Below are 14,159 nucleotides of genomic sequence, written 5' to 3'. Positions count from 1 at the left end.
TAAGTGAGATGTGAAGTCTAACATTCCTTGGCTGAGAGATGTGATGGATTAACCTTTCAGTAACCTGTCCAGACAGCACATGAGTTCTACTCTCAGTGAGAGACATAGTGCTTCCTGGCAGGGACAGAGGAGAACGTTTTTCACCCAAGCATATAGTTTCTTATGATTTTTGTCTCATAAAGTCTCGTGCGATGCAACCCCAGCCCCATTGGTCTAACCGCTGCTTTTTAGTACACGTGGCTATAGGCGGGCTCATCTCTGCAAGCTCCCCTAAATGCTCTTTCCAGTCTGGCTCCTGAGCGTTTCCTTTGAGAGTTCATGTGCCCTTGCTTCCGGCCTTCCTGCCTTCTGTCCTCTTCCCTCTCAATCTGGAAAGGAATATGCGTATGTGAAAGATTATGCAGCCAGTTAGGGACTAAGAAAAATCAAAAACCCTGAGCCTGTAATTCTTAGGCTTCCAACAAATGTGCCTCAATCACCAAAATCTTTGCCCACCTCTCCTCTGACCCTGGGTACCTTTTCCCACGTCCATGTGGCTACTTACTCTCTTCCACTTTGTCTCCCTCTCCCCACCCCCCCCATCTGTCTTGCCCACAGATACCTGCAGGTGCCAATCGGTCGCTCTCAATAAATACTTGCTAACGCGAATTGGCATATCTAAATCATAGACCAGATCATCAGAGAGAGTGTATCATGTGTAAGCTCTGACAGAACTGAGCTGCAAACTTTAAATGCTTTCCTATTGCTTCTGCTTATTAGGTGGAAAAGAATCCATAATCATTTGGGAGAGAAAAGTACTTTTAATGGAAACACTCTGTGGCCTGATTCCTGAAGTTTCTCTTGCAGTTATAGATTGCTCGCTACCACAGACAGACGGAAAACTGACCAGTTTTCAGCTCCAAATTGAAAAGCAGATTGATTTCTGACATGCTGAAATTCCTTCCGTTACCTCAGTGGCTTGTATGTCCTCAGGCTGCTGACAGTGGGCTTTTTCAGTCAAAGCTGACGTGTTATGAACGGAGTTGTCCTGTGACATGCGTCCGTTTGCAACATGTATGATGATACCGTCCAATTTTTCCTACGTGTTTGTACCCCACAGCAATGCAAGGCCTCCTTGTCAGTTGCAATGCCAGCCGCCACTGCCGAATTCCAGTTAGTCTTCACACACAAAAGAAACGCACCTCAAAAGTTCGGTTCTTAAGCTCGTGGTGTTGAACCAGTATTTTCTCAAATGTAGGTTGCTCAGGTGCTGAGGTGACTAAATAGCATCAGGTACGTAACAGTGTGCGAGCGGAATCCACTCTGAGGGGCTAAGCTAGAACACGAACCGTAGAAAGTTCGCATTCGATAGGGCAGTAGCTTGAGATGAAAAAATTGGTTACATGTTAGCAGAGCTGAGTGTAGTGAGCTGAGTTATCACCATTATTGAGAAATAAGCTAACTGACATCTGAACACCAGGTGTGTGTGTGCAGGTGTGTGGACCACTTCATTCCTTGCTGGCAGACACACAAGACCCGGATTATTGTCTCACAATGGCCCATTTCTGGCATGACATGCTCGGTCTGAATTGAACGCCCGGTCAAAGTCATCTGTGTGCAGTATACGTACACTTACCTACCTGCCGCCTTCTCCTTTGGGTCTGAGGCAAATGAAATGACTGTCTTTCCAGCAGGTGCCTCTCAAGTCTTCCGGGAGGAAAAGATCAAAACAGCATGGTTCTCTCTCATCCTTTGTTTTACAATCTTCCTTCCTTTTTACATTTTAGCTTTATGAACGTGACCGTTCTCATTACCCTGTTGACAGCTAGTTTCTTTCTTCTGTCGAGTTGTTTGGTTTTGCTCACCTGCGGGCAGTTCTCTCTGAGACATGGTGAGCATCTCGATTCTGCAATCACAAAACTCCACACATCGGTTCCCCTAGCGCACGCTGGCTGAGCCCGAAACCCACAAGTGCAGGCCGCCCCTCCACTAATTGTGTCGCCAAATGGAGTTTGCTCTCATTTGCTTAACCACTCAGTTGTAATTGAATCCTGATGAGAAGCTGGGTTTCCATCCAGAATTATTCCCCTTCTCCTGCCGAGAAGGTGGGAAAGTGGCCATTTCTTCCCCCACAGCAGCCCTAGAACAGTTTGCAGATGGTTTCATCCCTTTATCCTCCCTGATGTTTTCCAGCCTTGGAGCGATTATGGCCTTGAGACTGTAGGCGCCATTACCAAGGGATATTTCTCCTGTTGCTCTCTCTCTGCATCACTGGAAACCTTATAACAAAGCATAATGATGCATCCCTTCCTTTTTCTCCCTATCTCACCATCCTAAGAGTGCCCTAAAAATGTTTAGCTAGAATATCCATGCCTAAGTTCTACTTTTGCCTAAATTGGCTACAACCAATTTGGAGATACCCAAGTGAATATTTCTCGAACTCTGATCTCCTGGCCACCTGCAGCAGTATCACCTAGAGCAGTGCTCTCAAAATATGGTCCCCTGACCTACAATATCAGCATCACCCAGAAATTTGTTAGAAATGCAGATTCAGAGGCCTCACCCAAACCTACTGAATGAGAATTTCTGGAGGTGCGGACCAGAAATACGTGTTTTGAAACAACTCCTCCAGGTGAATGAATGCATGAGAACCACTGAGCTAAAGCTCTTGTTAAAAATTCAGATTCCTGGGCCTGCTCCACTACTTGCTAAATAAGAATTCGTTACAGATAAGACCCAGAAAGGTAGGTAGGTATAGGTAGATTAGATAGATAGGTAGATGTGTGTGTGTGTGTGTGTGTGTGTGTGTGTGTGTGTGTGTGTTTAAATTTTATCTTGAAATAATTTTAGATTTACAGAAGAGTTACAAAGATAGAATTCCTATATACCCATCTTCGATTTTCCCCAAATGTTACTACTTTAAATAACTAGTGTACATTTATCAAAATTGAGAAATTAACAATGAAAAATACTCTTAACTACAGACTGTATTCACATTTCACCAGTTTTTACATGAATGTCTTTTTGCTGTCCAAGGATCCAATCCAGTTTTCAGTTTCTCAGTCTTTTATTTCATGATCTTGACAATTTTGAAAAGTACAAGTCAGGTATTTTGTAGTATGTCCCTCAATTTGAATTTTTTTCTGACACTTTCTCATGAGCAGATGAAGATTAAGGTTATGGGTTTGGGGCAGAGTAAAATACAAACGGGGGTCAGCCCTATCACCACATCATGTCAGGGGGCACATTAAATCAACGTGACTTAGCACTAGTGATGTTAACTTAGTGGTCCAGTTAGAGTCTGCTGAGTTTATCCACTGTTCAGTTATCCTTTTTCCTTTTCCATATTCTTTAGCTAGGCACTAAGTCCAGACAACGCTTAAGGGCAAAACAATCTCTACCTCTTCAAAGGAGGAATATCAAAGAAGTTGTAGGCATATGTTTAAACCACCAGAATAATTAGTAAATATTTGGGGTGAGATTCTTTTAAGCCATATAAATGTTCAGTGTCTCCTTATAATTTCTCACATGAATTTTAGCATTCCTCAGTGGACCTTGCCTACAGCAGTTCTTCCTCTAATGTTCTCATGGTAACATTCCATGTCACTCATTCCTTCAAAATTTATTAGTTGGGATTGTTCTGTGAGGGGGATTCATTCCATCTTCCCTATTTGTTGATTATTTTGGTCATTTATTTGTTAATAGTACGGATTCCTGAGTATGTATTGTGTGTATTCTTTGGATAGTCATTCAGTACCGTCATTATTTATTTTGTTGCTAATATTTTTCTAGCTTTGTTCATTGGGAGTTCTTTTAGGTTGGCTCCTACGTCCTTCTGACATCCCCCCTTCCATTTTTTTTTTCTTTTGTGGACTTCTTGCTTCCTGACATGACAAGTTGATCCAGACTTGTCTTGCATGTGCTTTGCCCCAACTTCAGAATCACCCATTTCTCCAAAGAGACCTGGTTCTTTTTGTTGAAAGATGGTATTTCAAAACCGGTCTGGTCACTAGATTTTGCTATGGAGTGTCACTCCTTCTAGACTCTCTCAATGGATAGTGTTAGGGTACCTATGTATGTATGTATGCTAGCCCACATATGCATGTATGTATGTATAAGATAACCCACGCATGCAGGCGTCTCCCTCTAAGCCGTGAGTTTACACTACGCCTGACTCCGCCTCACGCCGCATGTTCCATTCTAACCACATTCTCTGGTTTGCGTTTAAATTCTTTACCTAACTCTGAGAAGCCTGGTTCCCATTACATACAGTTTCTTTCTTGTTTTGTTTGACTCCAGTATGGGTAGCAGTTCCAGCATTGCTGACTTGCATCCCTGTGGAAAATTTACAAATGAGAGTACCATTTAATGTGCTGTTCTTCTTGTCTTTATCCTTAGAGTTTCCAGTCGGACACTATTTTTAAAAGTTACTTAGGACAGCTCCTTTCCTGTTCATCCCCTTCAGTGAAATTCTCTGATACATTTATAATGCAGTTCGTTTGTCACAGCCTGCATTCCATTTTAGGATCCCCTCACTTCTTGGTTGACCTTGCATACAGTAGAGTCCAGTTGTTGTGACGCGTTGTTCTTAGGGTTTGGGCAAGTGCCTGGAGTCATGTATCTACATCACAGCACCATACAGAACATTTCCACTGCCCCCAAGTGCCCTCGTGCAGTCCCTTTGTAGTCAACCCCTCCTCTCTCTCCTATAACCACTGGCATCCACTGATCTACTTTCCACCCCTATGGTTTTGCTTTTTCCTAGAATGTCATATGAATGAATTATATAACATGTAGTATTTTGGGTTTAACTTTTTCACTTAGCAAAATGCATTTAAGATTCATTCACGTTCTTCCAAGAATCAGTAGTTCCCTTTTGTTGCTGAGTGGTATCCTATTGCCAGGGTAGACCACGGTTAGTTTATCCATTCACCTGTTGACACACGTCTTAGTTGTTTCCAGTTTTAGTGTTTACGAATGAAGTTTCTGTAAACATTTACGAGCACACTTGTGTGAACATAACTTTTCAATTCACTTGGATAAACAGCTAGGATTGGAACTACTGCTTGATAGGTTAACTCTATATTTAACATTTTGGAAATGCCGAACTGTTTTCCAAACTGGTTGTACCATTGGGCATTTCCACCAGCAATGAATGAGCATCCTGTTGCTCTGCACCTTCTCTAGTAGTTGGTATTGTTAGTATTTTTTTAAAGCTATTTTAGGGCTTCCCTGGTGGCGCAGTGGTTGAGAGTCCGCCTGCCGATGCAGGGGACACAGGTTCGTGCCCCGGTCCGGGAAGATCCCACATGCTGCGGAGCGGCTGGGCCTGTGAGCCATGGCTGCTGAGCCTGCGTGTCTGGAGCCTGTGCTCCACAACGGGAGAGGCCACAACAGTGAGAGGCCCTCATACCGCAAAAAAAAAAAAAAAAAAAAAAAAAAAGCTATTTTAATAGGTATTTAGTTTTTATTTATTTACCATTGTGGCTTTTTCTGCTTTTTGGGGGGAGGAGTTGTTTAGCTCTTCTTTCTCGTTTCTTTTTTTTGTGTGTGTGTGGTACGCGGGCCTCTCACTGCTGTGGCCTCTCCCTTTGCGGAGCACAGGCTCCGGACGCGCAGGCTCAGCGGCCATGGCTCACGGGCCCAGCCGCTCCGCGGCATGTGGGATCCTCCAGGACCGGGGCACGAACCCGCGTCCTCTGCATCGGCAGGCGGACTCTCAACCACTGCGCCACCAGGGAAGCCCCTCTCTTATTTCTTAAAGTAGTTTAGGTTGCTGATTTTGGATGTTTCTTCTTTCCGAACATAAGCATTTAATGATATCTATTTCCGTATAAACATCAGTTTAGCTGTAATGTATATATTTTGAGATGTTGCCGTTTCATTTTCATTTCGTTAGAAATACTTTTAAATTTCCCTTGACACTTCCTCTCTGACATGTGGGTAGATGTGTGTTGTTTAATTTCCAAGTTAATTTAGATGTATGTTGTTTAATTTCCAAGTGTTCGGAGATTTTCCTCTTTTCTTTCTGTTATTGATTTTCAGTTTGATTCTGTTATTGTCTGAGAGCATAATGTTCTTTTGAATTTAAGGGTTTTTTTCTCTTTTATGACCCAGAAGATGGTCTAGCTTAATGAATGTTCCATTTCCCACTTGAAAAGAATGTCTACTCTTCTGTTGTCTGGGGGATCGCTCTGGAAATGTCAATTAGGTCAAGTTGGTTGATAGTGTCGCTGGACTTCTATACTTTACAGAAGGACCACCGGTGATTTCAAGCACATTGAAGGTTGAGAGCCACTTAGAGAGAGCTGACACTGATTGGGATTAAGATGTAATGGAGCGGGCTTCCCTGGTGGCGCAGTGGTTGAGAGTCCGCCTGCCGATGCAGGGGACGCGGGTTCGTGCCCCGGTCCGGGAGGATCCCGCATGCCGCGGAGCGGCTGGGCCCGTGAGCCATGGCCGCTGAGCCTGCGTGCCTGGAGCCTGTGCTCCGCAGCGGGAGAGGCCACAACAGTGAGAGGCCCGCGTACCACAAAAACTACCCAAACAAACAAACAAAAAAAGATGTAATGGAGGTTCACTTTTGGATTAGAGTTTATACTTTTCTATGCTTGTGGAAGCCTAGTAGCTTCCGCCCAGTTGTCAATGCTCTGGGTATAAGCTTGTTAATTATGGGTATCTCCACATTACAAAAAGAACAAGGTTTTCCTCTTGTCTCTGCCCCTAGGTCTTCTGCCCATTGGATGACCTTTGGGGCCTTTCCTACAAATAATCCTCTCTACCTCTTTTGTCTATGCAAGCCTTTCTTAAGTTGTGTTTCATAAAACAAACAAACAAACAGAACCCACTAGATCCAGGAGCTGCTACTAAGCAGGTGTTGAGTAGTGGAGAGGGTATCAGTTGCTTGCTAAACTGCTGCATGTTCCCCTGTCTTGATATTCATAAGCCAGTTAATACCATAATGGTCCTGAGAAGTCTGGAGTAAACACATTTATTTTTCTGTTTAATCCCCTTTTCTATTAACATGAAATGGGCAATGCTAACTACCTTATAAGGATTTTTAAGATCAGATAACATACATAGAACACACATTTGTAGGTTGGGCACATAGTATGTGGTCAATAAAAATTTATTACTCTGATTTATAATACTTGATCTTGTTCTTGTTGTTTTATTTTTAGATTTACTCCATTGGCTGTGAGCTTGAAAAGTTGGAACGGGTATAAAGGGGAAAAAATTTTGAGAATGCAAACACCAGAAAAGCAATAGAAATTGACATGAGTTTTACCTGTTCAAGTACTTTTATATTGTAGTTGACTGTGGTTTTCTTGTAGTGTCTTACATTCATTTTAAAGCCCTCCCATCCAGTTTGTCTACCTAAACTTACCTCTCCAGAATCAGTATCACTGGTACTCCTGTGCATACAAGTGCATTACTAAGAAAATGAGGCTGTGCCTTACCATGGAAGGTGCACCAAGTATGAACTCAGCATAATGTGCTAAGCCTTTCTCATTCAGCAGATCACCAAGGAAGTGCTATGCGCTCAGAATTTGCAAGTTCCTCCTCCCCGTGTACTTTCCCTGGTTTGTTTGGTATCTCTGCGAGAACTTTATTGACACTCTGCTTTCTTTTCTTACACAGGTGGGCTCTGCATTGCCCAGTCCGTGAGAATCCCCCAAGAACGCAAAGACAGGACCATTGACTTCGATAAAATTATCAAACAGCTCCTGGACACACCCAACTCCAGGGCTGTCGTGATTTTTGCCAACGATGAGGATATCAAGTAAGGCTGACTGGTGAAATTCGTTAATATGCGTGTTGCAATTTAGGAGACAGAAAGATCAGGATCCTGGCAGACAAAGGGGAAAAGATAGCACAGAATCAAATCGATAATTACATGGTGGCAAAGTCTGTTCGCGCTTTCTACCCCACAGAAGTAATTAGAGCGAACCGTGGAAGCAGCGGCATGTTTCTGTCATATATTTCCCCACATTACCTAAAAAAATGTATTCAGTTACTTGTAAAAGAGAAGACCCCTGGACTTTCCAAAGGTTCTTTTATTAAATAATAAATCTACGTGTAACAGACTCTTATCTAACGAGTAGTTCTTCTTAATGTAAAAGAAAAATGCCTTACATTTCTGGCCGTATTACTCCTGCTTTGGACTTCATGTGTTCAAAACCAAGCTTGTCATATCTCTACATTCTCCAGTCCACTTGTTGTATTTTTCTTTACCTTGATCCTCCTTGGTGTCAACAATCTGATTGTTAATTTTGACTTTCCTTTTTAGCTCATTCCTTGGCCAAGCCATGGAGGGCTAACCTTCGAAATGTTTCTAGAACACAAATAGGCCCTGTTTCCATTTCTGACCGCTGCCACCTCGGTTGGTCCACAATCCTTATCATTTTTAGAACAAACAGTAATTACACCTGATTTAAAATATCAAAAAATGTTAAAGACTCTAGATTAAAAAAAAAAAGCTGCATTCATCCTGTCCCGTAGCTAACAACTTCTCCTTTCCAGACGCTATAGCTAATAACGAGTGTCTTGTATATTTTTTCTAGGGACAGTGTGTATATTTTTACACAAATGGTAGAACACTATTGATCTCCCCCCTGCTCGCCTTCACTCCCTCTTTTTTCGTGGAAGTCTCTGGATGTCCGTATCTATAGATCTATTCAGTCTTTTCAATAGCCATGCAGAATTGCATTTTATATATTTCCTGTCATTTGTCTAACTGCTCCCTTCCTGATTGACATTTAAGTTTGATTACAGACTTTTGCAATTATAAATTGTGTTGCGATAAACTTTCTCTCCCACAAATCTGTGTGTGCAAATATGAAATATTAATATACACATACTTTACAATGTGTGATATATAATATTAACATACTGCAAATATATAATAATGTACAAGTGTATTACTTTATATATTTATAAGTATTTAAAACAGAAATTCCTGGAAAATAAGTTTCCGGACAAATATGTGTTCCTTCTTAAATGTGAGTATTGTTTTCCAAAGAGATGTTGCCAGTTTACACCTCTGCTGATGGGAAAGCTGTGTGGATTTTTTAAATCTTAGTTTGTCTCACAGTTCAAAATAATATGTCACTTAATTTGAAGGTGAATATCTTTTATTAAGGGTAAAGTTGAAGGTTCCAGGCCATTGTTACCCCCACGTGGAGTATTGCATCTCCATCACTTGCCAGCCTGCCGGTCCTGTGTGGCCCCCTCCATGCGTATCCTCCATCTGCTTCTGAATCCACCCATCGCTTAACTGGAGTCTGTATTCTCCACTAGTTTGTACACATCATTAAAATGGAGGTGATGCCCCTTTTGACTTCCTTTCATAACCTTAACCCCATCACGGTTTTGAGCTCTGACATGGGTGGCAGGACGAGTAAATGAGAAGAGTATTAAACCTCAAGTCAGGATACCCGAGGATGGATATTTTTTTTTTTGCTACTTAAATGACCACTGTCTCACCTTGGGCAAGCCTCTCCCCACACCCTACTTCCCTAACCCTTTGAGGCCTCAGTTTTCCCATCAGTAAAATGAAAATCCTTTTGAGCTCTTTCTATGATGATCTGGACTTGTGCTTTTCTAGCTTTATTTCATCCCATGCTCCCTCGTGCTTTGTGTACTGCAGGCAAGGGGCCATTTGTGTTTCCTCCTCCCTGGGTCTTTGTACATTCTCTTCCAGCTGCCTGGAATGCTTTGCTTCCCCACTTCATCATTTTAGTGCCATCGATAGTGTTGCTTTTGAGGGAAGATTTCTCTGAACAATGTAGCTTTGATAAGTTTGTCGTAACAACTCAGTTTCATAGTTTATGTCACTGATGTAATTTTACATCCTTTGATCATTTAAGTAGTGTCTGTATTCTCCACTAGTCTGTAGCCATCATTAAGACAGAGGTGATGTCCCTTTTGAGTCCCTTTCATATCCTTAGCCCTATCACAGTGTTCAGTACATGGCAGATCCTCAGTGAATGTCATCAAATGAGAACGAATCAAATGCCTAGTCTGTTTAATAATTTAAGTGAAGTCCTCTCTCTCCAAACTTCACGATGCTTTAAAATGTGGTCCTATTTTTGCATGTAGACCCTGCCTTCACTCACTCAGTTCTCCACCTACAATGCATTACTGTTCCTCCAGTGTGTCCTAATCACTCCTCCATCAGGGCTTTGACTCATGGTGTTTCTCCTCTACTTCTCTACCTGTTGAGATTGTGTCTGTTCTTCGAGGTTTATTTCCAACGTGCCCTTCTCCATGAAACTGTTTCTGATCACCCCTTAGACGTATCATTTCTCTGCTTACAAAATGCTGATTCTCTCGCTCTTAGGGCATTTTCTTCAACACTTTGTGATTTAGTTATTTAAGGCACTTTGTTGTTATAATATTAGTCTTTCTTTTTTTTGCTCCAAGTCTTGTCAACTCATACTTTTCTTAATCATCTCAAATTTTTTTCATACATATTTTGCACATTCTAAAGTATGTAATACATTGATAAGGTGTGGCCCCCTGTTTATATTTATGTACATGGCACATAAAAGATTTATTTACTAATAGCTCTGGTGATTAACTGGTTATAATATCCTTGACTTGCAGGTAGTGTGAGGTTTTAGTTTGCGATGTAAAAAGGTATAAAATCTGCTCAATAGCTGTGCTCATTATTTTTTGCATGGGAGTTTGTGGTTGAATACCATTGTGTAGTGTGACTCATAGAAGTGACAGCAGTAATAGTTTTTGAGCACAGTAATAAAAGTCAAGTGCATATTATAAGTCTCTCCCAAAACATGAACTTAAGCCCACTGTTAACCCACAATGTTATGTTATTTCTTTTTTCAGAAGATCTGCACTGTAGATGGGGAATTTTGAGATTTCTTAGAACATTAATTTCAAATACTTTGTCAGAGAATAGCAGTGAGAAGACCTTAATATCTAGATTTTGAAGCTAAGTGCTTAGTCAGTCATGGGTACTGATAATTTGAATGTTAGACGGAGTGTATTGTTTTCCTGAAACACTTTTTTTTTCTGATTATAAAAGTAATACAGAGCTATTGTAACCCATTGGAAAATAATGGAAACATTTTTGCCGTTGCATTTTAGTTAAAGGAATCCTTATGTTTACTCTGCCCCCTGCTTATCTAGAAGAATTAAAGGTTAGAGAGAATAATCACAAATCAGGATCGCAAGTAATCCCCTATAAAACTTGCTATCCCAACACTCAGAGATAACCACTAATAAAATTCTGGTTTAACATTTGCAATTATTTTATTCTAAACGTAAGTAAGTTTTCCCCAACAGAATCAGGATCACATAGAATTTGATATTCTACTTTTTGCAGTTCACATCTCATACCATAATATGTTTAAATGGTTTAATCTTATTTCTCTTAATAAATTAACCCACACTTTTATGTAAACATATTAAAGTGAATATTTACTTTTTGTATTTATATCAGTTTTGTCTTTCTTACCTTGTTATAGTTGGCTTCTCCCCATCCTTTTCATGCTCTTCAAACCTCATCAGCACTTTCTCAATGAATTGTTATTAGCAACAAATTGTGTATTATCCTTATTTTTCTGTGCTGTCATACAACTCTATATATGTTTAAGTACGCATATATTCATATATGTGGGGCCAGCCTTCATTATGTAAGAACGGAATCGTCTTTTTCAGTTTTTTTAATTTGACTTTTTTTTTCTTAACAATACCGTGCAGAAATCAAACTATGTAGAATTTTAATTGGTCTCTAATCCATCCTTTGGCTGCACTATCATTTCTTTAACCAGTCCCTTATTGCTCTGCATTTAGGTCATCTCCAGTAATGAACATACGATTTTCACAGCATCAGTAATCATATCCTTTGGATAGATTAGTATCAATAGAAATGGTATCTCTATGGATAAAGTATAAACGATTGTGTTTTATTTTTGTGAAAATAATAAAGGTGCATAATTTTTTTAAAAAAACAAAATATGACTAAAACATTTTTGATGCAAAACATTGGTCTCCTGTCCCATCCCACCATACTCTCTGGTTTTGTTCTCCTTGAGCAATTATTATATTTCTTTAAGCGAATTCTACTGCTTTTCCCTGCCTAACGTGCTTATACTGCAATTTTGGAACTACTACTTTAAAATATTATCTATCAGTTCCTCTTATGTGAGGTAGAATTTGGCTCATTGACACCTCCTTTATCTTCCCAACATTGTTCTATCAGATTTTCATTTAGTAAAAATCAGAGTTGACATTATTATGATCGTATAAATATTATATACTACAGCATCAAGTATTTTTTCTGTGATATGATTTTGGGGGAAAACCTTTGTGTTTTTCCTGGAGTTAATATGACAGTGTTTTTACTTGCATAGTTATCTTTAATATTTTATTATTAATGTCCTAGATCTGTCACTTTTCCCATATGTTCATATATATAAAATAATCTGTGAGTTCCATTACTTTTTCGGACAAAGCTCCATCTTTCTGTTTTAAACTAGACTGGTCTCTATTATTTTAAGATTTTCTTTTTCTTTCTCTCTCTCTTTCTTTCATTTTTATTCATCATTTATTTTCTTTTTCTGCTGAAGTGCACCCTCCAACGATTTTCTAGTAAAGGAAAAATTAAAGAAAAACTTTTCTGTGTGTTTCATGCCTAAAAATATTCTCATCCTGCCTCCACACTTAATTACTAGTTGGAAATGTAAGGTGTGGTCTCATATTTATTTTTAAACACATCATACCTGGCACGTAAATGATATATAGCAAGTATCTATGGTGACTGATGAGTTACAAAACTTGAAACTTGCAAGGCATTTGAGATTCTAAGTTTGCATAGGAAATCTTTAGGATTGCATAGGGATCTTTAAGATCCCTTGAATATCTGTCTATCTATCTATCTATCTGTCTGTCTTTCTACCTTTATAGATGCCAGTTCCATTTGTATAGCGATTCTGTGTGTGTTAAATATTAGAATTCTAGATTATGAATGTTTTTTTCTCAAAATTTGGAAGGCATTACTTCATCATCTGTCATCCTTTTTTTTTTTTTCCCCTTCTCTTGAGAGGTTGGTAATATTCTGCTTCTTATTACTCTCCAAAGTTCCCAGTTTTCTCTTGAAAGCTTCATTCTCACTTTTTCCAGAATTCTTAATTCTGTGACATGCTTTATTTCCCCCCATTAAATTGCTGGATGAGTCTCTTTTAATTTGGAAATTCATACTTTCAATTCCTTGAAGGTTTTTTTTTCATTAAAAAGATATTTAAAACTTTAATTTCTCTTTACATTTGTTCTGGAAATGCTATTAGTTGGATGCAAGTCTTCCTGGGTTTATTCTTTAAGACACTTTTCTCTTCTTGTGTATGTTATACCTTTTTGTTGTCGTTTTGCTTTCTGAAAATGTTTCTTCACTTTCTTCTTTATCTCTTCTAACTTAATTTTAGTTTCATATTTTTAATAACTAAGGGTTATTTCTTATTGTTGTTTCTATCTCATTCTTGGTAATAGAGATGATAATTCTCATTTAACTGCACTTGCTTCTTTTTTGTTTGTTTTTCTGGTGTATTTTCTCTGCCTCACTCCACACCAATTTCCTTTCCCTTGTTAATTTATTTGGTTTCTATTTTACCTTGGGAATTTTCCACAATGATGCGTCATTTCCGGCAGTTTCCATTTGAGTAAGACACAGAGAGTTCTATGTACATGGGCAGAATTTGTCAACTGACAGGGCTCTGGGTGGACTGGTCAGGCATCCCAGTGGCCATTCCATGAGAGAAAAATTCTGTGTCAGTATCTAAAATCTTTTTCCTGGGGTGGTTCAGATTTTTCCAGAGAAGCTGTTTTCTGCCTGGGAAAACACACCTTTGGTTTCTAGAATTCTGTAAGCCAAGGTGAAGATTTCCTAGAGGGTGTTACCATCTCATTTCTTAATGGTAATTTAACTTCTTCCCTCACTCCGACCACCGTCATGTTTAACTCACCACCTCACATCTACCACCTTCTACTGTTTGGGTGTTCACAGTATCAGAACGTATTCCTTAGGATTTTATTAGAAAATTACCATTCCATATGCTGCCCAGATGAAAGAGAAGGAGACCTTTGGTTTTTGCAATTTCATATACAGTTTTTCAACCAGTCATACTGTATTGAACCATGTACATCTGTGGTACCTGGTATCT

At 39.6% G+C, this 14,159-nt stretch overlaps 1 protein-coding gene across 1 annotated transcript in view; it reads left to right on the top strand.

Annotated features, from left to right (window-relative positions):
- GRM7 (glutamate metabotropic receptor 7) overlaps window positions 1-14,159 on the top strand; it is an 814,585-nt gene that overhangs the window by 426,719 nt on the left and 373,707 nt on the right. Inside the window, 1 exon segment of the mRNA XM_032649804.1 lies at window positions 7,621-7,762. Coding sequence (XP_032505695.1) covers window positions 7,621-7,762 — 142 coding nt within the window.

The sequence above is a fragment of the Phocoena sinus genome, chromosome 11 (genome assembly GCF_008692025.1).
Source record: "Phocoena sinus isolate mPhoSin1 chromosome 11, mPhoSin1.pri, whole genome shotgun sequence".
Lineage (NCBI taxonomy): Eukaryota > Metazoa > Chordata > Mammalia > Artiodactyla > Phocoenidae > Phocoena > Phocoena sinus.
This window is presented reverse-complemented; position numbering and strand designations above follow the sequence as displayed.